The 27,784-nt window shown below is 40.2% G+C and overlaps 1 protein-coding gene and 1 long non-coding RNA gene across 13 annotated transcripts in view; one reads left to right on the top strand and one right to left on the bottom strand.

Annotated features, from left to right (window-relative positions):
- LOC108259458 (uncharacterized) overlaps positions 1-27,784 on the bottom strand; it is a 34,614-nt gene continuing 6,830 nt past the window's right edge. The window contains exons 2-3 of the long non-coding RNA XR_008393658.1: positions 207-295; positions 1-133 (exon numbers count right to left, since the gene is read on the bottom strand). This is a non-coding gene — a long non-coding RNA (uncharacterized LOC108259458). The remainder of the gene's footprint in view (positions 134-206; positions 296-27,784) is intronic.
- abi3bpb (ABI family, member 3 (NESH) binding protein b) lies at positions 76-26,552 on the top strand. Of its 12 annotated transcripts, none has more exons than XM_017458871.3 (22): positions 76-313; positions 4,251-4,430; positions 7,029-7,097; positions 7,192-7,324; positions 8,966-9,147; positions 9,505-9,551; positions 10,009-10,054; positions 10,272-10,352; positions 10,512-10,598; positions 11,593-11,787; positions 13,279-13,455; positions 14,696-14,761; positions 17,867-17,935; positions 19,058-19,165; positions 19,304-19,393; positions 19,588-19,797; positions 20,556-20,661; positions 21,197-21,276; positions 22,213-22,242; positions 23,217-23,375; positions 23,938-24,060; positions 25,324-26,552. In XM_017458871.3, exons 1-22 carry the CDS (start codon positions 223-225, stop codon positions 25,437-25,439), a joined length of 2,445 nt encoding a protein of 814 aa, XP_017314360.1. In that variant the 5' UTR covers positions 76-222; the 3' UTR covers positions 25,440-26,552. The 12 variants fall into 12 exon arrangements, with proteins under 12 accessions (XP_017314360.1, XP_017314359.1, XP_053532724.1 ...); XM_017458870.3 differs by having other exon boundaries at positions 11,593-11,796; XM_053676749.1 differs by having other exon boundaries at positions 76-317; positions 4,255-4,430; positions 11,593-11,796.

The following is a 27,784-nucleotide window of genomic DNA, read 5'->3' as shown; positions in this document are numbered from 1 at the left end:
GGTGTGTCCAAGCATGTCTCCGTGTGTGTGCTGTGACATCATCGTTCCCCTCCCTCCTCTGGGTCACTATAGATTACGACGGACGTGTTCAAGGTCCATCAGTCTGTTAGCTGAGCACCTCCTGAGTCTTACACTTCAAACAGAAGAAGAAGGGTTTTTATTTTGGGTTTGTTTTTGTTTTTTTCTTTTAGTGAAGCGTGTTTTACCTGTGCTCAGAGCACCATGTCCATGCCAGGACTCCTTCACTGCATCCTCCTGCTCTCCATCGCCGGGATTCTACTCCTCTCAGATTCTTCTGCAAGGAGAATCAGAGGCAAGTGCACTTGAGTCAATTTTCTAAACATTTTGTCAAATTTTCATTTTCAGCACAAATGCACTCTGGGTAACACTTAACCGGCATTGCAGATGTTCAGCATTGACGTGTGTGTGTGTGTGTGTGTGTGTGTGTGTGTGTGTGTGTGTGTGTAATCTTTCCCGAATTCATGTATGTGCATTAAAAGTATGCATTAAGAAGCATCACACCTCTGGCCTTGCAGGTGCATTCAGAAGTGTGTGAGAGATTTTGCACAACTCACTGCTCCAGGTTGCAGCGACGACAATACAGTGCAGCTTTATTTATTTATCTATTTATTTATTTATTTATTTATTTATTTATTTATTTTTGCAGTGGGATAAAATTGTAAATAAAAATGCATTTTCGCAGAGCCAGCACGTCCAGCGTCCAGATGTTCGTGGGTTGGCTCAAGTGCAATACAAAGCAGAAAAAAAGCGTGTAAAAATCTTCTGCGGCTTTAAAACTGCGAGTGTTAGAGCAGAGTGTTCAAGTTTTTTTGTTTTTTTTTAAACGTTTTTAACAAATGTAATCAATTTGAGGCGAGGTTTAGAATAATACAGCAGAGAATGTACAGGCTGAGCCAAGATTGCTGTGTCTAATGCACATGAGCATGAAAACTGGTGTGTGTGTTTGTGTGTGTGTACGTTTGCCAAGTGTTCACAAATCTGTTTCCTCACATATGTTTGAGTGTGCATTCGTGTGTGTGTGTGTATGTGCATGCACGTTTGCCAAGTGTCCACAAATCTGTTTCCTCACGTGTCTGAGTGTGCATTCCTGTGTGTGTGTGTCTAACTGATGTGTGTTTATATAAGAATATTGTCTGTGTTTGCATGCTTGTATGTATCCTTAGTTCATGAGGATGTCTAAAAATGCTTGTGCGTGTGTGTGTGTGTGCGTGTGTGTGCATTTATGTGCATGTGTGTATATCCCTACTTACATATGCATGTCTTAAAATTATGTGTGAAACTGATGTGTTCATATAAGAATATTGTGTTTGTGTGTGTGTATGTGTGTGTTTGTGTATATCCTTACTTCATGAGAATGTCTAAAAATAAATGTGTGTGTGTGTGTGTGTGTGTGTGTGTGTGTGTGTGTGTGTGTGTATGTCTTTGATCTCAGCATTATCGCCGCCTACAGTGGTCAGTGGTGTCCCGGTACCCTGTCTGCTGATTAGGAGTTTGGAATATGTCCCAGAAGGTCTAGAAGTGTTTAGAAGTGTGTGTGTGTGTGTGTGTGTGTGTGTGTGTGTGTGTGTGTGTGTGTGTGTGTGTGTGTCTTCAAATATTTCAAAAACAGAAAGTCAGTGCAAATGTCTGAAAACTGTTCTTCACGGATGTGTGAAAGTGTCAGTGCATGTGAAGTGCGAGTGCTGATAGCTTAGAGGAGACAAGAGAAGAGCTCGAAGAAACGCAACAGGAACCTTACATGTGTCACATGGATGAGTGCTGCTCAAAAGAGGAGGAAAAAAAGGATTAGAAACCTGGAAAACTTGACAGCGTTGGAGAACGTGTGTGTGTGTGTGTGTATGTGTGCATGTATATGTGTGTGTTGAGAAGATAAGGCAAAGTGTTCAGAACCCCTGTGTTTTTCATTCCATTGAACAAGGAATTAAAAGATGGACAAGAAATGAGGAAAAGTACACTTGTGCTGCTCACATGCTGTGTTCTGGCCAAATGGAGTGTGGTAAAAAGAGAGAACGTCATAACACACACACACACACACACACACACACACACACACACACACACACACACACACACACCCTGTCCTTGTTAAAATCATCTCTCGCATCATAGAGCAAGACGTTATACTGGATTTCTGGTAGATTCCTGGAATATATATGGGATGTTTATGGATATTTATCACCCGAAGCCAAACAAGCGTAACCAAATCTGGTTTTCTGTCAGGGATCTTGGATTTGTCATACTGTTCCTCCTAAATCTGGAACTGCATCTGGAGTCGAGACGTATATATGCAAGGCTCCAAAACGTGAGGGCTTGAATAAATATTTTCACTGCAGCATGATGAAGCTACACTGCGTGAGAAATTGAGCAGAAAGGAAAACAGTTTACCTTTCAACGTGTTTCTAATAATTAAAAAAGAAAAAAAATTAACATAGTTAAAAAAAAAAAAATAATAAAGAAAAATGAACATGGTTAGAAAAAAGAGAAAACTCAAAGAAATGTTAAGCAAGAATAAAAAAAAAGAGAGAAGAATTTGTATTGTTAGAAAAAAGAGAAAAGATTTATATGTTAAGAAATAGGAAGACAAGAATAATGAGCGTGGTTTGAAATAAAAATAAATAAATAAAAAGAGGAAAGAAGGATGTAATTTGTTGAATTGTTCCAAAACCATGTACACGCGAGCACTCGTTAAACCCAGCACGAGCCAGGATCTGTGTAATGACTGAACGTTACTCTTGGCCTCTGTTTTCAAGCCATTATTGGTGTTAATTGTTGGAACGCGAACAACTCGTCGTCGGCACGTTTGTGTTTTTCCCCCAAAGGAGGCAGCCAGGTGCAGCTTGGATGTTAACTCAAGCACCGGCGAAATGTTGAATCTCAAATCTGTAAGCTTCATTTCCATTCCTGAGAGTACTAAACGTTCGTTTGAGCCCTATATGATGCGTTAAGTGCTACGCCATATGGAAGGAACAAGACACTCGGTGTCCAGCTGAGTTACTGTACAGAACTTACCACACATACGTTGATTATTTTAAACTAACGGCACGTTCCGAAGTGCTTATACAACAGCAGTTTGTGAAAAAAAAAAAATGACTGCAAAATGTTGTATGTTAAGTTGCGGAGCGTCCACAAAGACAAGTTCACTCCTGTTCTCACTTACATCATAAGCGCTATAAATAGCGCAATTGCTTAATACTAAGTAGGTTACACACATCAGTATCGACAAGTACCAAAAAAACGAGTACTCGGACTCGGTATTGATGCTTCCCTAAACCAAACCATTGCTTTAATCATATCGGTTAAAGAATTTCCCCACATCTACTCTCATTATTGGTCCAGTGTGAGATGTTGATCTTGATTAACACTAACAAACACATTTAATGACTGGGAAAGTGTAGAGCAGCAGGATTGATGTGACCGATGATGCAGAGTTCCCAAGCTTGTAATGAACTGCTCGTTTTAAGATTTCGCTCCAAAACACTTCCCGAAAACCCGGTATTGGGCCACTTTCACATCAGCTTAAGGAAGATATTTTTTGGCCCATTTAGCCCAGTATAATCAGTCAGGCTTCTGATTAATGGGGGAAAGTGGTGGAGAAGGAAAATCTCCACTCAACCACCAAAGCTTATTGGATTTCGGAAGGGGAAGTGAGAGTGAGTCCAAACATTCTCCATGCTGCAAATTAGCCTTAGAGACACTAAGCTTGTAGCTGTCAAAGAAATCAGAGTCAAATCGTGAATCGACAGAAGGATCAAGGAAACGTGTTTTATTTGTAGCTGTACCAGGTTTGGGTGGCTCATAATTCCAAAGTAAGGTCGATAAGGAAAGTAGTTGGAATCCGAAAAGGTTCCTTGGCTTGGTCTTGTGGAGGAACCTATGTAGGGTTTCAGAAAGAGGTTCAGGTAAACCTTCTTTAGGAGGCAATGGACTCTTAATTATCCAAAATGTTGTGTAGAAAGTTGTATAAACACGTTATTCATGACAAATAGTTCCTTTCACCATCTTTCCTAATCTAATACATCAACAACAATACAAAAGGCAACAAACAAACAGTCCTGTGGTAAGGGAATCCACATTTGCTTACATTTTTCTTTACATAATAAACCATATCTTTCATTTACACTGTGGTGTATCAACACAAGCCCGTAAATCTGCCATTTCTTTTCGGATCCATGTGCATAATAAACAGCTCACTCATAGTGCTGTGTGAATGTTTTCTTTTTCTACCACAGTCAGAAGACAGAATATGAAGGTTCGGATTAACGCTACTGGTGACACCATTGTCCTGAAGTTCCTCCGACCCAACCCTGATATCAAGCTTGAGGGCTACATTCTGGGCTACGGTTCTAGCATGTTCTCCAAGCAGTTCATCCAGCTTCCAGAGAATGGACAACCCTATGAGACAGAGATCGGTATGTCTTAGACCTCACGATGACGTCCATCAAAATAACCCAGTCAGGAATTGGTGTTTAAGTGTTCACTCTTCACAAGATGAGGGTCAGAAAAATACCACAAACCACAGAATGGGGATAGTAAGGTTTTCTTCAAATAGCATGCTGCAAAAGCACAAAACCACAACGCATTAGTCGAGCAGGACTTTAAAACAACTGTCTTTTGGGCTCCCAAAGTTGGAAAATGCTCCGATTGAAGCCACAAACATTTACTTTAGGAATGGACCTAGTTATTTTTGGAGAACGGCAAGATAAATGAGGTTGCAATAGTTCAGTGCAACCCACATTTGCTTTGTAGATGTTTTGAGAAGGTCAGGTGGCCGAATGGTAAGCATTGGTTACTGTTTCCCTCTAGATATTTTTCTGTAGAGCAGTAGATATTCCACGACTGAACCCATTCATGACATCTGTTCATTTTGTTTCATTATCTGCATCTCCTTAATGCAGGGTTAGCTATGGGTCAAAGGATCTGTCCCATGAGTTCACTCTTGGCCTGATATTTGTGATTAATGATTTGTGGTGGTTTTCTTTACAAAAAGCAGACCAAAAGTTAGGCAACATCTTCTTAATAGTTCTGAGGAGAAATGATTTTGCAAATTTGAAGGCCTTTCCAGGGGGGTTGATATATTAAAGCATTTTAAAGCACTCTTTATGCAGTTCCACAAATCTCTTTAGGACCCTTTTTTCAACAGCATGCTTAACTCTCTCATTGTTTATTTGGTTCTCTGTTCGATGTTTCCTCAGCAACGTCTATTCTGCCCAGGTTCCATCATTTGACAAATCCCAAACGTTAATGCATACAGAGCTTACAAGACTTCAGTGCTTTTGATATACGAGTGTGGACAAGCACAAGATCCTGCAGGCAGTTCAGGCTACCAGGCGTTATTCCAGAACATTACCTCAGTGTGGTTATCTTTCACCGTTGTTTGGTCACTGCCTTGCCGTGTTTTTCCACTCAATCCGTAGACACTGGGTTCAGCAAAGGCATGACAGAACTTGTGGTGGACAAAGACCTTTAGGCCAAACTTTTAAATCACTTTTAAGGTTCCCAAGCAAAAAAGACCATGGGTGCCTGATAGGGAATGGCTAAATGCCTGGAAGAGCTCCTTAAGGATTCTTTGGATGGTTAAAGTTTTTAGCTTTCTAAAGGGGTTCCTCCTGAAAAGACATTCCACATTGAACCTTTAAGGGGTGAAGGTACCTGAGAGGGACTAGCTAAAACCTGGAAAAAGAGTTTGCTAAGGATTCTTTGCACTGTTAATGTTTTTAGGTTTCTAAAGGGGTTTTACTTGTAGCATTTTCTAAAGGAAAAGCCCATGGTTGGAGAATTCCACATTGAACTTTCAAGTAGTGAAAGGCTCATGGATACCTAAGAGGAACTGACTAAACCCTGAAATATTCTCTTCACGAACAGAGTTCCTCTAGGATTCTTTGGATGGTTAATGGTTTTAGGTTTCTAAAGGGGTTCTATTTGGAACCATTTCCAAACCTTTTGGAAATGAGTTCCACAAGGATTTCTTTTTGATAGGCTTCTAAAGGGGTTCTGCTATGTTCCTTCCAGGAGTGAACAAAGCAAAAAAATCCCTTAGGACGTTGAATAAAAGTACAGAACAGTAGGTACCCTGTGACCATTTGACCCTCGGACTGTGCTCAATTACTGATCTAAAAACACACAGTGGGATAGTTATTCAATTCAGACAGCAGCCTAGAATATCTAAATAGATCCATAAGGTTGAAGTGAAGATCAGATGCATGTGTAGCGCAGATGGTCGAAACAGCTTTGCCTTTGACACAGAAGGTTCTATAGACCCCAACTGCAAAGTGGCAAAATTTATATCATGCTAACTGCTATTAAAGTCAGACTTTGATGTGGCTTCGATCCAAAAACAACCACATAGCTCAAAAGTCAGAATAATTCCCTATAAGTGGGATCGGCCATTTTGTTAGACTTAGAGGTATTTAAACTTAATTGCTGAGCAGTATATGCCAGAAATGTAACAGCTTCCCCTCATTTTGTAGTTGCTTGGACATGAATCAACCTGTGACATAAATCAGCCTGGTTCTTGCCAAACAGCAGCTCTTGTACCTGAGCTGCCAAAGTTTCTGTTGTTCCACAGTCTAATGTATATCTGTACTCCCTGAACAGACTTCACCGAAGGTTAGGTTTCTTTCCCTGAGAGCCAGACTTATGGAAATGCATGGAAGCGCTTAGCAGCTCGAATGACTTAAAATGCCGTTTCGCTTAATGCACATATCAAATGTCAAATCTCTTAAAACTTCCGACCAAAATGAAAGAGGCACTGTACCTGAAGAGATAAGCCACTTATTCATGTGGAGAGGCCCTCTGGTGAAGGAACGGTTCATTGGACTTGAGGGATAAGATATGCCACATGCACTTGTGACATTTCCCTTCTTGGCTTAAGATATTACAATAATAACTTCAGTCGGTGTAGCACCAAACAGAACTTTATACTACCATTATTTGGTTCCCCAAGGTAACAAGGGATGGCTTGGAAAATCGTGTGTGACAGGATTATATTTCTTGTCTCTCACTCTTAGATGCTGAACCAAAGTACCTAGTTGCCGTCCAGCCAATCAAACCCAATGATGTGAAGAAACAATGCACAGGTAAAATACCACAGTAGTGACCTGCAAGTCCATTCTCAGCATGATGAAAATCTAGATTATGAATTGTGATCTTTGTATGATGTTTTTCCTATAGGTAAAGTCAACCTGGACAAGCCCCTTAACCTGGTGATTGGGACCGTCTCCTCCACCTCAGTTCTGCTGTCCTGGGGGCCATATACTAAGGCGCCTTATGAGGGCAACATCATGAATGACTGCCTGGAAGATGGGTGTGTTACATGTGCATATGCTCTCATACACAAGCTACTAATATGGGCTCACGATTGCATTTTGCCAAAGCAAAATTTGTCATCAGTTAGAGATAGAGTTAGTAGAGTTAGTAGAGAGCACTCACTGGGCTGGTGCCCTCAAGTGTACATCCTGGGTTTAAACTCATTTAAATAAAGCTGTCCCATAAATTCATTTTAAAGCTGCACCATAATGATGTTCTCAGGTGAAAGGTACACAAGACATAGGACATAAATCAAGACATAACCCTTTAGGGTACAACCCTGGTGGACGTAGTTTAGTAACAGTACGCGTTCTAAAATTGGGTGTCCTTTCAGAGGAACCCTTAGTGTGTTCCCTTACCAAAAAGATACTGATTATCCAATTAATGAATTATCCAATGAACCCTTGAAACACCATTAAAAATTCCCGGTTGTACCAAGTACATACATGAGCTAAATTTCAAATGCCTGACAGTTTCTAAGTATTAATAAGAATATAAGGACCAATAAGTTTAAAAAAAAGTGTTCTTCAATGGTTCATTGGATAACTAAGGGTTCTTAGCTTAAGGTTCTACTTGGGTTTCCTACTATACATAGAATCCTTAAAGGTTCCACCAGAGGGACAACTGACAAAGCCTTAATTCAATGAAATTTGCTCTTCCTTGTTGAAATTCCTTCAAGTTGTGTGTTGCTGTGAACACAATTAAGGGTAATTATGTGCTCAACCTCAAAACCTGAAGTGCACAGTTGACATCCTTTATTCTTCCCAGCTCAAGTGTTTTAATCATTTGTAGCTTTGAAATGCAAAGGAGACCCAATTGGACCAGTGTGCTCAGAAAGAAAAGGCATATAAATTTGTTATACATTCTTTTTGCCTGACAGAACTTTGCGATTTATGATGCATGACTTCTCAATTGAGAGGCGCACGATTTAGTGGAAAATGATCATGCAGCATATGGATTCCTGCCACTGCAGGTGTGTCTTCAAGACATCTCTCCTTCTCTGTTTCTCACATACACTGCTATAGTATATTTCTTTGGCACAATGGAAATGGAGAACTGTTGGACTAAATATCGGAAAGCATGATCCGCACCAATGTGGCAGAGGAGTGCATTTTTTGCACGAGCCGGGCTCTTATTAAAACCTAATGTCGTGCATGTCCTGGCTGCCATTTTGCACATTACCAAACACGGGCACGGCGAAAATAGAGCCTGCAGAGGAAACCTAATCTGCCAGACTCAGCACTTCTACCCAGGCTGTAACTGCACCCGAGTGAGAGGGTTAGCTAGACCTGAATTTAAATCTTAATGAAAAACAGTCAGATGTAGTAATATTTTACACATTTTCATGGTCTTTATTCCTGTGACCATCAAGGACAATGTTAGCATTACACATCCTGGAGAATACAGAAGTTTTGGCAGGGGAGACCTGACCCTAAACCAGTACTTGATCAATTTAGCTTCTCAGGTTCGTGTAATTGGTGTTTATTGGCAGCAGAGGATCGAGATAATAGAATTTTGGTGCGGCAGGATGACAATAACAAGGACAAACAAAATGAAGGTGTGACCATGGCAACCCCGTCATTAAGAGTCCCGTCTGTTCTTCCTCCTCCATTCATCATGTGTAAAAATCTTCTCGTAGGTACTACACAATCCGTTACAGAGAAAGGAACAGGAAGTGGATCTATCAGACATGTCCCACCAGTGACACGGTCATCGACAATCTGAAACCCAATACCCACTACGAATTTGGCGTCCGACCCAACAAAGATGACCGCAATGGCGTGTGGAGCAAACCCGTCATCCACAGCACCAACATGGGGGGTAGGCATGCTAACCAATCTATCCTGCAACAAGTTGTCCCAATCCTGTCCACAAATGTTATCTTAGCTAACCACAACTGCCGAAATGCCCTGTAATTTACCTCCAGCCTTCAGCATGTCTGATTTATACTTTTGAGTTTGAGGAAAACATTGTTGTTGTTTTTTTTTTATTATTATGACGTGATATAATCCCATCTGAGCAACCCACAAGAACTGTTTTGACTCCACAAACCACAGCTGATCCGTTAAATGTCGGAAGAAAATCCGCAGAGAATACCAAATGACCACGCGGCACGTGCTGCAAATCTGAAACTTCCGAGGCACTTGGCTCTAATCTCTTTTTGCTCTTGTCTTCCAGAAAAAATCATGCACAATCCCTACAAACCGAGTCAGACCAAGCCTGAGGTATGTTCTCCGCTGCTCATTCACCTTGAGAGAGGGTTATATCTGTTAAAATGTCTGTGTTCGTGTCTATTTTTTATGGGTGCAAATGAAAGGGATAGATACAGGAATAGGCGATGAGAACCATAGGACAGGGTTTGGCGATATGATGGGGAAAAAACACATCAAGATTCCTAGAGTTTGACATTTTTACCTCTGAGCTTTACCTCAAAGCACTGACACTGGAGACTCCTTAAAGAAAAACTCACCTTGTCAACAGTTACGTAGATTTTTTTTATTTAAACGCAAGACGTTAATATAAACCTGTCAGAACTGCTGTCGTAGAAAATGAATCAACACCTTCTGACCAATCAGAATCTAGTATTCAACAGTGTTGTGATCTATTAATATATTAAGACACTATTTTAAAGCGCAAAACAATGCACGGAAACCACAACTGTTTTTGTAAAAATTCTTTTAGAAGCCTCCGATGCCGGGACCACGTACAGTGTTTCCACCTCGGCTGGGTAAGTTCCTCGACTTTTATTCTCCTAAATGCAGAAGAACGAGTGTGGGTCTGTCCATCATTTTAGAGTGGCAAGAATTAACAGTGTATTAATTTAAATGTGCATCTATCTATCTATCTATCCACCCAACCATCCACCCATCCAACTGTCCATTTCTTTCTTTCTTTCTTTCTTTCTTTCTTTCTATCTATCTAATTTATTTATTCTGCTCTATTAGCTGTGCACAACAGGACCCAGCCAAGACTCCCACCTCTTCACACAAATCCTGCTTTTCCTGGAGCTCCAAAGACATCTTTTGGTAATTTTCCTTTCTTTCTTGAACTTTTCTCTCCCACTCACTGTCTTCTGAGTTTGGTTGCAGTTATGTATTACCCTAATTTTTTTTTTTTTTTACTTCAAGCACCTTCATTTGTGTTTCTAATTCCCCAGTTATGAAACAATGCATTATTTCCCACAGTGCCTCCTCCTCCTCCTCCTCTGGTCCAGCAGGAAACTGCACTTATCCCTGGGTCCAGTGAGCCCAAACAGTCTCAGCTAACACTGGGTAAAATAGCGAGCCCTTTATTTTTGTAGTCACTCAGCTTTGTGCTCACTCTTGCTGCTGGGATGGGGGAAGGGAAGCAAGTGTGGGGTGGGCGGAGACTGAGATTGCCCCCCCCCTCTCTGTTTGGCTGCATGTTGGCATGATATGAACCAGTGAAGAGATAGAAAGTCGTGATTCCTGTTTGGAGAGAAGGAGTCCTCGTTGGTGTAAGTTTTTTTTTTTTCCAGATTGCCATGTAGAGGAACGTGTACTGGTTTTGCATGATGTCTTGATTTTGCAAAATGTTTGAGCACTTCTTCACCCTGTGATCACCATCTAGGATAATATGTGTCACCCTTCTCACCCATCCATCCACCCTTCCATCCATCTGTAGAGTATTCACAAAATACTAAGGAAAATGTACAGAGCTTCAGAGAATTTCAGATTACATCCTAATTATACCTTGATTCATCTTCCACATTCCACAGAGATCTAATTCATTATGCTGCATTTCATCTGTTGGCAATGGTTCAGTCTGCATGAGACCCATGCATGCCAAAAAACCCCGCAGTGATTTCTTCCAGTCTCAGGACAGAAAGGCAGTGATCAGGAGTCCTTTCATGTCTCCCTCTGTCTCCCAGACTCAGGATAAAACAACAAGCTTTTTTCTCTCTCTTCTCACTCAAACCAGCTAGATGATGAGACCACGAACAAATAAAAACAAAAAAAACAACAGTAAAAAAAAAAATTTAAACCCAAGAAAACTGTTGAATAACACGGGTCCAAATGATACAGGATGAAAGGCAGAGGGAAGTCATTTGTCTCTTGTCAGACATTTGAACACCAGTGCCATCTGGAATTGATGGAGTTGATTTGAATGCTGGGGAATCAGTTGTAATCTATAGTGACAGGATAGCAGGGTGAGGGTGCAAAAAAAACAAATGAATCCATATGGACTACTTGAGGTCGTGGTCTCAATAGTCAATGCTGCTTTGCTCCTTTTCTCTTGAAACAGACACAGGCAGCCTTGCTAGAAATACCTCTTCTCAAGCCGGAGGGATTTCTCTTGGCTTGCCACACCTCCTGTCCACTCGACCCCCTCGCCAGACAACCACTGTCACCCCTCAGACCCTCTCCGAAGGCGACCGGCGACTTGGCCTCTCCCAGACCAAGGCACCAAGTGCCACTCCCAAGACTTTTAGTTCATCTGGTAATTCTGGTAATTAACCTTTACGTTGGTTTGTTTCTAATGCTAATGGTTTAATTGCAGGATTGATGTCTCTTATTGACTATACAACGACTACAGTGTTCGTGATGTGGCTCTTTTTTCCTGAATCGGACAGACCTATGTAGTTGGAGGCATTTTCCCATCCCAGCACCGAGAATTCCAATTAAAAAAAGACAAATTTGCTCTAGGCTTTACAGAACGCCCCATTGGTGACCATTGATCTATCATTGTTTTTTTTAAATCTACATCCTGTAATCCCTTTAATTCATCCTCCAAATACAGATAAAACCATCCGAGAGACGGCCAGTAACAATAACGGGTACAGGGCTGACCTCACTGCAGTAATCTTCTTGCTGATTTCTCTTTTTGTCAGATAAATGGCTGCCACCCAAGTGACTGTCTGAGAGGTCCACAGTAGCTCGCGCCAGGACTAATATGTGACCTCACAGTTATACTAATCTATTCTCAAGGAGTCTCACTTCACTTCACTTCACTTCACTGTGTCTTGCTTCCACAGGAACGGCACCAAATACACCTTACTGTGGCCACGTCTACACCACAAAATTTGCACTGAAGCATTAATCACATCCATGTACCTATGTTTTGATCTTTACCAAAAGCAACAAAAAACAACAATAACAATTTCTTAGCTATATAGATGTATTTTATACTGCATCACCAGTTTACTAGGTACAATTATACCACAGCACTGTTAAGTTCTTCATTAATGTTCTATAGTGCAGCTGCAAATCACAGGTTTATATTAAAGCACTCGTTTTTTATTTGTTGATGTAGTGAGGTTTTCTAACATTTAAGGAAGAAGTCTCCAGTGTCAGCACTTTGTAACTACGTTTTCTGACATCTTCGTGACATTCAGGAGTTTATGCTTGGTGGTTTCACTGTAACATGACACACAAACAAACATTTCGGTTTCTGATGGTTCTGGTTTGCGTTAGCCTTTGACATTGAGTCTAGCTACATTGCCAAAGGACGAGACCAATACAATTTTCCTTCTAATCATTTTAGGAAGCGAAATCCGGTTTGGTTGATTGTGTCTCGTGATATCACATCCACACTCTATGTTTGTCGCTTGAAGAACTTTAAAGAACCCTACAAGAGAGTGTTTCCTTTTAGGAAGCTAAGAACCTTTAAGTATCCAACGAACCCTTGATGTGTGTCATGTTCTATAATCACCAGTTTAATGAAATCGGAAATGCCTGACAAAGTTCTAAAGAAGGATTTCTACCTTCCTGAAAACGGGTTCTACTTGGAACTCGTTCTGATAGGAAAACAATTCGTTGCAGGGTTCTACTTAGAAGCTTTAACAGTTTATCCAAAAGGGACAAGCAGATACACTTGTTGACCTGGAATTTTGCCCATAGTGCTTTTCCTTTTATACTACTTACACACACACACACACACACACACACACACACACAGTAACCAGAGGTGCTGTTGTATTTCTTTATCCAGGTAAAAGCTTTCTGAGAGACCCAAGCTTGTCTGTTCCACCCAAACCCTTCGATTCAGTCGTAACAGTGAGCAGCAGGAACCGGACGACTGTGGGCAGAACTCCTTTCTATCCCTTCTATAGCGGCATGCGGCACCCTTCTTTCCCCAGGGCCAACGACTCGTCAAGAAGATACGGGGGTAAAGGAACCACTCTAACCCCTTTGCACCATATTAATGCCTCGCTTCCTTCCTTTCAGCTTCTCTCTCGCTCTCTCTCTCTCTCTCTCTCACACACACTCCCTTTCTCTAGCGTTAGCATTCTTTGAGACCAGAGCTGTCCTGTCTAGTTGACTTGAGCTGCTGGATGGTGTCCAAAAGCAGCAAGCCCCACACACCTGTGCACATTTGGCAATGCATTGCTCCCAGGCCCCTATTAAAGCAATGATATTCAATCCTGGATGCATGACTTTGACCTTTGAAAAAGAATACAATTGTGCCACTTCCCATCTTGTTCACCTCATCAACTAATTACTAAGGATGCATCAATACCAATGTTTCAGACCCACTGAGGTACATCAGGGAACATTTTTATTTAGATCGGTGAATGTTTCCCTGGTTTATATGGTGGCACACGCGTGGGTTCTTGCATTTATGTTATGCCAAAGACCAATAGCAGATGATTGACAAGAACAACACACCTGAGCAAGAGTTCTTTTCACTCAGCTAGCATCATCTGCTAGACATTTTTTTCCCCTAGAGCCAGAGCTTACTGTTAGCGATGAACTTAGCGATAATAAGGTAACCTGTATTGTAGGAAGATGCTGCATTTCCGGCTCTCGGTATTTTCACAGTTTGCAGTCTGCTTTGCTTTCATCACATCCAGATCGCTGTCATTTCATGTAATCTGTTCTTTAACGTTGCATCGTGCACTCGTATCATGTCACACAGGATCGGATTTTTGTATCAGAGCGGTACAAGTAAACGAGCATGAGTACCGGTATCAATGCATTCCTACTAATTACTGTACCGAAGCAGTCATGAATTGGATGGAGCGTAAGACGGGAAACACTAAACCAGCGCAGTAATGCGACTCTTAAAGGCTGGAAGTGATGAATGCTGCCTCCGAGCCAGTTTTTTTCCGCTCTGCAACATGTGGTGTGTGTGCAGACCAACCGTCACGCTTGCCTATTCTCTGACAGTTTTACACAGAGTGCAAGTGTGTGTGATTTACAGCGATGGGCACAGACCGACTGCCGGCCTGCCATCTGTACAGATTCCTTTTCTCCCCACCAGCCGCCTTTGTTTCTTATTGAAGTCCTTAAGTCCCCAGTTCAAACCTCAGTCCTGTTAGGTTGCTCATTCTAATAAGAGTTCTGCCACAAGAACCAGTTTGTTTGTCCTGTTTCTGCATAACAATCCCTTTTTTTCCCTCCAACAGTGAACGGACAACATCATAAAGGAATGTCTTTCCCCAAACCAGTCATGTGGTCCAGAGCCAGAATGGGTAAAATGAGCCGACCCCGTGTTCCTGTGTTTTGTCAGCCACCATTAACCCGCATTTCTCCATGCTGGTGTCTTTACCCATTGTTTGGTTATCTCTGTCAATTCAAGTGTTTTAAGCCCATTTGCTCGCCGCCCTGTCATGTTTCTCATACGTCCTCGACTCAATGTTGGTGCTTTTGTTTTTTTCGCAAGCTTCAGCAGATGCATATGCTTCATGGTGCGGCTGCTGTTGTGATCTTTGTTGTGATGTTACCATGTAGTGCTCTGCCCCATGGATACTAGTCCTTCACGGAATTAGCAATAACGGCCCCTGGAGTTATAACTTTGTCAACTTGTTTGTCTGTGGTTACCAAACATGTTTGGGCATAGGCGCCCGCTCTGTGGATGCTTCACAGTATTTCAAGTTTAAAAAAAAATAAAAAATCCTAGGCCCATTTAGACACTAATATTACATGTTGCAGTGTTCATTTTCAGTCTCACCTAAGACTGAAAGCTTTAGAGCCATACTACAATACCCTTTTTCTGGTAATGTACAGCAGTGTGCAATTTTAATGTACTAATTTTAGTAGCTAGGTATTTCGTTTACGAAATCATATGGCGTCACACATTTGTCACCAGTTCTAAGCATCCTGAATGAATTTCAGAAGTTGGCGCCTATGTATGGGTTTGTTTCATCAAATACGCTGGGAATCCTGTCCTCTGTAAAAAATAAATGTAAGGTCCTTCATGCTATTGTTCTGCATGGAGCTGCATGACTACCATGTAGTGTTTATGAGCTTCAATGTGTTGTGTATCGCCTTGCTATACTGTGTAATATCATAATCTACAGTATTCAAGCAAAGACTAAGTTATTTCCAGGTATATATTTATGTAGATAAATAGTGCTCAGAAAATGATGGAGTTATCTGCTTGCGAGAGGTTTCAGTAAACAGTGGAATACTTGTTCAAGCGCCACACAGTCTGCGATCTCAGTCTGCCATCCATGACGAACCACGAAAATGATACCCCTGACCTTTAGACCGAGCATAACACAGTGATGCTTTTATATTAGAACTACTTATTCATTCATTCATCTTCTCTAAGCCTTTATCCCTAAATACATCTTGGATGCCACACCGATCCATCGCAGGGTCCAGCGCACACTATCACACCTAGGAGCAATTTTGTGTACACAATCGACCTACCAGCATGTTTTTGGGAGGTGGGAGGAAACCGGAGAAACTGGAGGAAACCCACGAAGACACATGGAGAACATGTGAAACTCCACAAAGAAACTAACCTGAGTTTCTGCATGCTGTACAACTGAAACAAGAAATGAAAATACCCTATAATGAAAGCAGGAACGCAATTTGTATATCTTTTTAGAATTGTGGCAATCACGTGACAATCACACATCAGCGTTTTCAAAAGGCTGCATTTTTTCCACATCCATATTACAACACAATTGCCATATTACCTTTTTGGTAGTAAATAAAATTAATCAATATTAGTGTGGACTAGACAATTGTACCAAATTTTTTTTTTTTACAGATTCCCATGGTTGGTCATGGTGATACCGGTCATTCTGCTGAGGAACAGTTCTACATTAAAGGCACAGACAGATTCATTTGCAATCCACTCTGGTCGCCCTCAATTTACCACCAGATGCATGATACCCACAGACGCTTCGGTCCAAAACCATCAGGCCGGCTGCTCAGTGTGCCCTGGCTGAGTCTTTGGAAAATATTTCCTCATGGACGTATGGCGTCGGCTGGTCTTCAACTTTATTTTAGGAAAATGAAGTTTTAACTTGATTCGTGCCCGGCTTTTTGTACCATTTTTTTCTTCTCTTCTCGCCACAACATGCTAGGAGCTGGACTCTGTTAAGAACCAAGCGATTTTATTGCTGCTTCTGAAACAGATTGAACAAATTTTCCACGCTAGAGTCCATTACATCAAGCCAGTTTGCTTTAGGCGTTGCTTTGCTCGTACGCTACACTGGAAGAACAGAAGTCCTGAACAAAAAAGGACAAATTTCTACTAAACCAACAATGTTTCGTTTTCGCTCGGAATTAAACCCGTCAGTCTTTGTTTTTCCCATAAATCTAATTTTCGGCTTGTCTCTATTATTTGGCAAGATCTGCAAGATAAATTCTGCAAATTCAAACACCAACTGACGTTTTCTGTTTAAATGAGACATTTTGACTCGACAGCAAAGTTGAACTTTGAGCAGTCATAACAGATTGAGAAAACAAAGCATCGTGAACTTTTAAACTCAAAGACTGCTCAATTTCCAGACCAGATTGTTCTCTTTGAAGTCATGTTGCTGGTAGTCTTCTATTTCCAATTATTTCATTTTCAATTAACTTTTTAGACTTTCACATATTAGTTGATGTTGTAAAAAGAGTTCTATCGACTCCTTTGATTGTTAAATTACTTGGCCCAGCACATCCATTACTATTTGGCTGCCAATCTATATATTTTTCAGAAAACACATTATATTTCAAAATCTGCAAAAGTTGCTGATTAAAGTCCATGTGTAATCGTGGATATGGTGAGGGACACGTGAACGGTGATGTTTTCCGACAAGGGAAAGTCTTCGGCTACGTTTTTCTGTCTTAGTAACTTCAAGAAAACATGGCAGGATGACCTATTATAGCTGTTACAACGGAAGCGATAGCAGGAAATAACTTGTTTTGCGGACGTTCCATAACAAAATGAAAAAGTGTCTTTCTGCTCTTTAATAAATCAGAAATTGTAATTGTTGGCAAACTCCTGTACAGGAGATTAAGAGGAATAAGAGGAATAAAACACTTCAAAAAATTATCAGCTGGTTCAAAAGTCTCATTGGAATTTTGAGGTTTGTCAAAGCAATTAACAATCACAAAATAGTACAAGTGTTCCACTGTTTTGTTTTGTTTTCCATTTTGAAGATAATATAGAGATGTAGGAAATCCAATCCCTAATTTTGCAACACCACCATAGATCCTGTTCATGTATCCTGTAGATGTATCGATGTATGAAAGATTGGGCACATTGCCTGGATCTGGTTCAACTATTTTCAAAGTTAAAAAAAAAAAAAAAAAACCTCAATCTTTACTTATAACTGCTTGATTTTGTTCTTCAGGTTCTCCTGCTCGACCTTCTTTCCACCCCAATAAAAAGCCCAACCTGGTTGGTGAATCCACTGGAAAAGGTGAGTTCTTTATCACTGTTTTTTAATACCTCCTTGCTGATTTTTAGCATCTAATCACTGGAAACCAACACTGTCAAAACTTTACTGTAAAAAATATAAGGTAATTTGCTGCAGAAAATTAGGTGTCATTAAAAGTACTGTAAGTAAAGTATTGTAAGTAACTCTTTTTCAGTTCTTCCCACCTAAAACTTTAGATATCCCACTATGCATTGCGTTTTCACGTATTTTACTATAACCCAATGCACTGCTCTAATCGCCCAATCGTTTACAGTACAATCCTGCTGAATAGTAACACGGTATTTCGCTCTACAATACACACTGTACATTTTTACAGTGAATACGAAACACAATGAGCATTTTAATATTTACACACGTGCAAGTTTGTCATTCATGTTTGTTTTTTTTAAAAACTACACAGACATTCATGTTGGAAGCTTATCAAATGTTCGACTATTTTCTTTATAACAATTTATTTACATTTTGCTCACACTGTAGAATCAGCCTCAGAAATACTGGCACCCTCCATGGAAAATAAATGCAAGACTTAATTCTTAAGTAGTGCATTTTCTCTGCAAAAACACTGGTTTTAATTATTATTATTATTATTATTATTATTATTATTATTATTATTATTATTATTATTAGCTAAAATGATCATGGTACTTTGTGGAATTTGTGATATCAATCTTCACAGAAAGTTTTGTTCCAAGGATGATTATTTTAATAGCAGCTATTTTGCTACATGCCAAATACTACTATATTAAAACGGAGAAATTATGAGAATGTTTTTGTTACAGGAAAAATATTAGTTTATCTAATATAATAATATCAATCTGTTCAGAGCAAGAGCCAGACCAGGGGCTTAAAAGTAACAGGAAATGTTTGAGCTTGTAGAATAAATGTCTACAATGTTTATTTGATACAATGACTTCCGCACATTTCTTTATGGACAACAATAATTATATATATATATATATATATATATATATATATATATATATATATATATATATATATATATATATATATATATATATATATATATGTGTGTGTAGTATATTGGTTGACATTAAAATATACTTTAGAACCAGATACACTATATATATATTTTTTTATTACTAGACATACTGATCGACCCACAAAAGGACAAGTCAACATTCCTGCAGCCAAAAGTTCCCCTTGTGACTGCCAAACCAGTCAAACCCAAAACAACCACTTCTCCAGTGACAGGTAATAATAAAAAAATCGTAGTATAAGAAGAGCAAACCTTTGAAGATTTTTAGCATTATGGCTATAATTTTATGAATTGTTTGTGAAATGTTGCGACTTGTGTTATTTTATGTTTTGTTTCATCACACGATTTCACAGTAACACAGTTTGAAACATGGGAGAACTCGTCTGCCTTCAGCTCTGTTCCGGCATCCAAAATCGATGCCATGGGCAAAGAGCGCTTCACTGGTAAAGAAATATCTCTAGCACTTCATATTGAGGAATAAAATCTAACAGCAGACAGCTGTGCTTGGTCATGTAACATGCAAATGATCCCATTTAATATTATGTTTAATTTTGCTCCTGAAGTTCTCCACTGTCATTTTAAAACGAGTCTAGATTGGCATTGGAAGCGTGAACAAATCCAATTTTTATTGTCCCAGCTCCTCACGTGGTGTATAAAACGGATAAGAAACCAGATGAGCCATGCTCCATCACCAAGTCTCTGAGTTATTTCCCAGAGGATGAAGGAGGGGAAACCACAGTGACCGGTCCTCCCCGTACGCCTCCGTCTAACCTTACCGTGGTCACTGTGGAAGGTTGTCCCTCCTTCATCATCCTTGACTGGGATAAAACCGACAACGAAACCACAGGTAAGTAGACATAAACCCATTTCCCCACCATTTATATAGGATGTGCATTGTGCTTTTCAGTCATCTACATCATTATAAAGGTATAACATCAGGTTAAATGGACTACATGGTAAAATTCTGACAATGTTCTCCTGCTTACCAGAGGGATTTATCAGTTCTTCGTCCCTTCAAGACCTGACGGAGGTTTGTTTTTCCAAGAACTGATGAATCTCCTTGAGTAAAGGGCATGAGGGCTTTAAAATTGATTAGCGTTTGGTACTAAATCATACCTTAGAACTCGATGGTTGTTCTGTGAATTCAATTGAAAGACCTTGGTGTAACACTTACACCTGGTTTATCATTTGATTCCAAGATATTTGTAAAATTGCATATTATTCCTCAGGATCAGGAAACATAACCAAACCACAGCATGTGCTTTATCATTCTAAAAGCTAGTACATGCTTTTACAACCTCTAGATCGGATGCACTATAACATGTTGCTAGCTGCCCGTCTCTTTAATTAAGTTTCAGCTAATTCAGTATTACGAAAAGTCTGGTCACATAACTGCAGTTTTATTCTATTTAAGTTTCATATTGACTAAAAAGTTTGCTAATGATATATAAAGCTCTATATAGCATATCTCGCTGATCTTCTGAAGCGGTATAACCCATCTCGAGCATATACTGAAATATACTATAAATGAAGATTATTCTTTCAAGTTGCTTTGACTTGACCACTAACAAAATTCTGAATGCTTTTAACCATGTTTGTTGACAGAGTACGAGGTCATCTCGACCACAAAGGGACCTGAAGGAGAAAAGGTCTCCATCCTGACCACCAACCAAACACACACAGCTGTGGAGAACCTCAAACCTGAGTCCAGGTATACTCATGGCATACACACACACACACACACACACACACACACACACACACACACACACACACACACACACACACACACACACACACACACACACAGTCATAATCCAGAGGGAAAATAATACACTCTGAGCTGAGAAATGACAGACATGTAGAGTTATGACCAATGTCAGCAATAATGAGATCTGGCCTGATTTTTGCCCGAAAGAGTATTAAGCAAGTCTCCATATAACCTGGGACTTTGGTGTGTGTGGAGATCATCAGCACCTCACACATGGAGGATCTATTAAAGAGGCCTCACCATCTGCAGAGTATGTGGCTCAAGTATCACAGCTTAGTGGATGGAGAGTAAGACCAGCACATTTCAGTGAGATTAGATGCTTTATCCAGTTTAATAAGAGCAGATCAAGTGGAGTTACGGTTCTGGAGGAAGTAGGGCTCTTGAGATAAACTGCTTGGAAGCTCAGCTAAGTTTACAAGATTATATTTGCTCATCTACCATTCTTCATAACATTTCTGTTCATCTTACCACATAGTTATGAGTTCAAAGTGAAGCCAAAGAATGAACTGGGCGAGGGGCCACCCAGCGAACCAGTGACCTTTAACACAGAGTCGGGTATGTGTATTAAACTACGGGACAACGCACCACTTACACCATAAAGGCAAATCAAGCTATGACCGGGCATTCTTTTCCGATACTAACACTCATGTCACTTATGAGTCTTTTCTCCTTTTAATTAAACGATCTAGATGATGTAATGCACTTTTAAAACAGACTTATGCGATTCCAGGTGTTATATGCATCTTTAAGGGATTTGTCAGAAAATCAAATATCCTAAATATTTAAAACCGTAAAAAAAAATTTAAAAAAAACAACAATAAACAAAACCCTGCTTTAGTTATAACCTCAGACCCCACTGGACCCCCCCGTTATCATGCTGAGATACTCAATCCTGACTCAAAACCTTCCAAGCTTATTAACAACAAAACATAACTTCATTGCAAATGACTTATGGCAACCTTGGAGAACTCTAGCTCTTGGTTCTGCAAAAAGGAGGAAAGGAATTAGGGAGGGGATGGAGTGGAAGTGAGGAGAGAAGAAATATCAGTGCCAGCTAGAGACCAAAAGAGAGGAATAAACAGAATGATCAATTGTCCCTATGTGTAAGGAGATGTTGAAAGAGACTTCATGAAGACAGGAGTGATGTATTTCTACCTTCAGCCCTTACTGCACCTGAATCAGTGTCTCCTAAAGCTTTGGAAAACCCAGTTGACTTGTCCATGCCAGTGGATCTGTCCTCAACAGGGAGATTCAAAGAATATCTTGGGGAAAAAATTACCCTGCTTTATAGTAGATGGAATTTATTGTAGTTTAATACTTGAGGCACACTGCCCACCTCTGCTTAGCCAACATAGAGCTGGAACGCTAGTCTTGCTAACTTTCCTATAGCCTACACATCATTTTGATGGCTTCGGTCACGTGGTTGCTTTCAAATGAACCAGTGAACGCAAATATCTCATCTGTTTTTTTTTGTTTTTTTTTGTTCTGTAGCGGATCCCAGAGTGAGCGAGTACGTTTCAGGTAAGTCTCTGGAGCACAATTCGATGTGAAGAGAGATTGAGAGAGAACAGTGAATGTTAAAGCATTTGGAAACTCGCTTCAAACAAAAACACATTCTTCCTTTAAAATGTGTCTCAAGTCCAGGCAAAACATTTGAGAGCATGTGAGAACTGCCTTTTGCCCTCATCTAAACTGAAAAAGTCAGACTCTAGATCAGAAAAAAATTCACACTCCAACATGCCAGAGAACCTACATGAGAACAGAGAGACCTTACTGCAGAACATAAAGACCCCGCTGTAGAAATGTAAGCACATAGATTCCACTGACAAATGCTATTTAAAAACACTGAAGAACAGACTGCTGTTCTACTTGGAAGCCTTTCTGATAAGGAACACTCTGTTGTAGGGTTCTTTCCCTTATTTCCAGAAGGGAAACTGTTATAGGAAGTTAAAGTTATAGTTAAAGTTAAAGCGTGTTATAGGCTTTAACTTTACATAGAACTTTTGATTCTAGACTAAAACACCTCTGTCTAGAACCCACGATTCTCCAGTCGAAAGGCTGCCTTTCTACTAGGAACCCTTTTGATAGGGTAACACTGTGATCTAAGGTTCTACATAGAACCTTTATGGGTTTCCCCTAGACCCATTTCTACAGAACCCATAGAAAAAAGTTCTGTTTATTGAAGAAACAAGGCTTCTTGGCTTCCAAAAAAGACTCGACTTGGAACAGATAGAGGAACACTTTGTTTTAGGATTCAATGTATGATACTGTAGAACCATTAAAGCAAAAAAAAAAAAAGCAAAAAAAAAAAAAAAAAGAGGTAAGTAAAGAATCCTTAAGGGTTCTAAATTGTCCAGTATACTGTGCAATACTTTGGAACTACTGACAAAGGTTTTTTTTTTCTTCTTCAGTGCAATGAATATAATATAATGCCAGTACAAATGAACTGAATGCATTTAAATGTAATCAATTGGTTCTTTCTGTGGTTGCCTCAGGCAAAGACGCTATCTGGACTCAGTTCCCATTCAAGACGGACTCATACTCTGAGTGCAATGGCAAGCAGTATGTTAAGAGAACATGGTATCGCAAGTTTGTCGGCATTCAGCTCTGCAACTCACTTCGATATAAGATCTACCTGAGCGACTCTCTTAACGGTCAGTACTCCATAAATAGTTTACAAGATATTTATATTAGGAGAGTCCAACACTAGATTAGGTGTGCATAACTCTGTTCCTGGGGGTCTACTATGTGTCAGGGTTTAGTTCCGAATCTAATTTGATCCAGCTGGCCCATCTAATTTAGTTGGACTTTTAGATTATTGTTGGATGTAAATTCTACTGGGTGATAGATTCTCCAGGAACATGGTTGGGACTGAACTCTGCTGAAGGGCAGATCTCCAAGATTAGGGCCATAGTAGAATCTTGGAAGAACAAGGCTAAAACTGAACTCTGGAGGGAGGTATACCTTCAGACTGGGCGCAAACCCTGTTTCTGGGGAAGTAACATATTAGGAACGTTGTTGTAATTTAACTTTGAAAGAAGTTAGGTCACCAGTAACAGTTCTGCAGAAGTGTCCTTGTCTACGTTGCACTTTGCAGATTGGCAGAAAAGGTTATATATTTCCAGATACAATGTACAATGGTCGGAACAAAAAAATGTAACTAAACTGTATGAGAGCTAGGAAAATTTTAGCTAACAGCTCACAATCTGTACTCAGGTAAATTCTACAACATTGGGGACCAGACAGGCCATGGAGAGGACCACTGTCAGTTTGTAGACTCCTTCCTGGATGGAAGGACCGGGACACAGCTGCCTGCAGACCAGCTTGAATCTCGACCAGGTACCAACATCTTGCAACAGCATCTCAGCGAATCTGACAACTTAATACATACAGCCTTCAGACATATCAATCAGAAATCTTAGTGCACAAGTGAAATAAAAAAACAAAGCAAAACAAAACAAAAAAAACACTTACCCCTTCAACTTTTGGGTCGGCCCTGATTTGTTTAAAGTTGTCCAAGTGTGGGGAAACCACACTGTGCCAAACCAAGGGAAATTTGAAAAAATGTAGCTGGAATCGTGGCACTAAAAATGCAAAAGACTGCATTGGAAAATTATGCTTTTATATGTGTTTCTAAACCAGCTGAAATTCAAATGAAGAACATTGCTTGCGAAGACAATTGATCTATCAAATCAAGGAAACTTGTTTTACAAAATTGATCATAATGGGTTTTTTAATAGTCATCAAACACAGAACCATCCCCACCCAAATATTGATAAGCTGTAACTTCAATTGCTAACATTCACGTTTTATTCTATCTACCACAGAGAACATGGTCAGATAAACTGTTATGCAATACCGCCACTAATGCCAGTCTGTCTAAACTCGACGGACAGCCACTAACATTGCACTGTGTAAACAAAGGAGGAAATCAGGGGTGGGTGCAAATTTCCAGTAAAAAAGTTCATGAAAGTCACTCAGTCTGCTCAGTTTTATGCGCTAAACCTTCAAAAGGATGTCCACATAGCATGACGCTGCCACTGTTCAGTTAGTGCTGTTGCTGCCTCTGTTCAGTTAGTTCTGATGCCACTGTTCAGTTTGTCATGCCACCAATACTCATTTACTGCTGCTGCCACTATACAGTTAGTCCTTCTGTTGCCACAGTTCAGTTATAGCTGCCACTGTTCAGTTAGTTATGCTATCAGAGACGTAGCAGCCTTGTCACTGTTCACAGTTAGTGCTGCTGCCACTCTTCAGTTAGTGTTGCTGCCTCTGTTCATTTAGTCCTGCTGCCACTGTTGTGTTACTGATGCAAGTGCTGCTGCCACAGTTAGTACCATGGTGTTTTTTTCCTCTCGGTAACAACCTAGTTGAAACACGCCAGTCACTTACTGCTTGCACCGTACTGCATGTGAATATGGTTACCAAGCAACCACACCACACTGATGAGAACAATGATTTTTAACCCACCCTGCTAACTAGGCCTCTGATGTGCACATTGGATCATTGGCTCACATAAAACAGCGTCCAGTTCAATTTACTTTTGGAAGGAACATCTCTCTAGTGAACTCAGAACAATAACATTTGTTTTGTCTTTCTCAGGTTACTTCAGAGCTGTGAGGCAAGAACCAGTTCACTTCGGCCAGATCGGAGGAAATTCACACATCACTTATGTAGCATGGTACGAGTGTGGTACACCAATCCCGGGAAAGTGGTAGAGCCCCAAAATATGTCTGAAGTGAGAGAAGTAACTTTCATTGACTGAGATGGTCACATGCTGGTTATTGTTCACCAATGACTTGGTGGTGTGTGATACCTCAGCGTCCGGCACCAAAGTCCAAAACATGTATAAAGGTGTACAGTATTGAAGAGTCAGGGACTTATTAGCAGGTTTGTGTTGTATATGAACGAACCATGCCTTGCTGTCTTATTTATCATTATTAAACAACAAGCAAAGGGGAAAAAAACATCAAAAAATAGAATAAAGAAACATACTAAAAATGACATCAACTTCGTGTAAGTCATGGATGTTTCAAAATATGACTTTGGTTTAAATTTTGGGAAGCTGGCTCCCTAAAAGTATTTTGGTATTTTGTGTAATATTATTTTTATTATAATTATTGTGTAAAGTCTGCGGTGCCTTGTTTCTGAGTGAGAGAAGACACAATGTTTTCCATTCTGATCAAACCAGTGAGATTCATCCATCCATCTATCCATCCATTTGTTCATCCATCCATCCATCCATCCATCCATCCATCCATCCATCCATTCCTCACCTCATTCATTCATTCATTCATCCCTTCATTCACTCACACATATTACATTCATTTATCACCTTTTCTTCCTGAGCCCTGCTATACTGGGGGTGTGGGGGTGTGGGTGGTTGGGGGTGGGGGTGGGGGTGGGGGCGGGGGGGGCTCCAGACTGTAAAGACCTTACACTTGCAATTTGCACAACATAAATCTATTTATATGTATATGGAGAGAGTATTTTTTCATTAAACATATTAAACAAAAAGGAGTTTTTGAACTACGCAGTAACGTCTCTATCAGTGCAAAGGCCATCAAATGGGTTTTAGGCCAATGAAAACAACAGGAACTCATGGCTCACGGTGACAAGTATGTTTTGTACAGTAAATTCTTCTACCCAGGCCCAATGGTCAATTAAAGTGTATATATCTATAAAAAAAAATAATTACGCTGTAAAAGATGAAATTGCATTGTTGATTTGAATGCAATGTTTCAGTGTATTTTTATTTTTATTTTTCAGTAATAAAAACCAGAACATATTGTTTCTCCATTTTTTTAAATAAAAAAACCCCAATTCTTTGATGATTGTTTCTTTTTCTTTTTTTGGCTCTTTGTACCGCACACATTTTGAAAGCTTGCTTGAAGAATAACAGTAAAAGCCCAGGCCTCTCGAGGAATTTCAGCCTTTGCTTCACTTCACTTCTCTCCTACAACGTTGGAGCCTGCCAATTAGAAACGTCAACTGAAATGCACACATTACTGCACTTTTCCAGCCCCAGAGAAAGAAAGAGAGAGAGGGAGAGACAAGAAGTATTGCCAAACCTAAGACAATGATGTTCTCAGAGAAAACCACATAGCCAGGAAAAAATACATTTTTAAAAACATTATATGAAAACTTCAGAACACCTCAGTGTGACTATTATTAACATGGAACTGGAGGGTGGGCATTGAAACTGGGATCCCATGGCACCCTATAAAAAAGTTTTAACTCTCATGTGGGTGGTCTGATATGAAATTCCCCAAACAAAGAAGGGCCACTTTCATCAACCTAGGAAATGCCTTCATTCACACAATCGTTCAATCACCTTCAGCAATGCTTCAGTGATCTTAGCCAAGGTCAATGTGCTTTAAATTTTATATTTTAGGTAATAGATCAAACTACTATCATTAGAAAAGATCACAGGTGGGTAAAAGCGAATAGGGCCATGTATCAGACACAGTTTATAAGTCCGTCTGGAATAGTACAGGAGATCTACGCATATACCACATGGGTACCTGACGGCACAGAGAAGTTTCTCACATGAATTTAATATGAATATCTATTTAATATGAATATCTTCAACTAAATGGGCGCACGGTGGCTTAATGGTTATCACGTTCGCCTCACACCTCCAGGGTCGGGGGTTCGACTCCCACCGTGCCCCTGTGTGCGGAGTTTGCATGTTCTCCCCGTGCTGCGGGGGTTTCCTCCGGGTACTCCGGTTTCCTCCCCCAGTCCAAAGACATGCATGGTAGGCTGATTGCCATGTCCAAAGTGTCCGTAGTGTATGATTGGGTGTGTGAATGTGTGTATGTGATTGTGCCCTGTGATGGATTGGCACCCTGTCCGGGGTGTACCCCGTCTCGTGTCCCATGCTCCCTGGGATACACTCCAGGTTCCCCGTGAACCTGAAAAGGATTAAGCGGTATAGAAGATGGATGGATGGATGGATCTTCAACTAATTGTTGGTCTGTCTGTCATTAACACACACGCACACTTGCTTGTTTTGGCATCCAGTGACCATGAGCCCTTGAATAATCTATTATAAAATCAG

Source organism: Ictalurus punctatus, chromosome 27 (assembly GCF_001660625.3).
Source record: "Ictalurus punctatus breed USDA103 chromosome 27, Coco_2.0, whole genome shotgun sequence".
Lineage (NCBI taxonomy): Eukaryota > Metazoa > Chordata > Actinopteri > Siluriformes > Ictaluridae > Ictalurus > Ictalurus punctatus.
The sequence above is the reverse complement of the archived record's forward strand: the minus strand, read 5'-3'. Positions and strand labels throughout refer to the sequence as shown.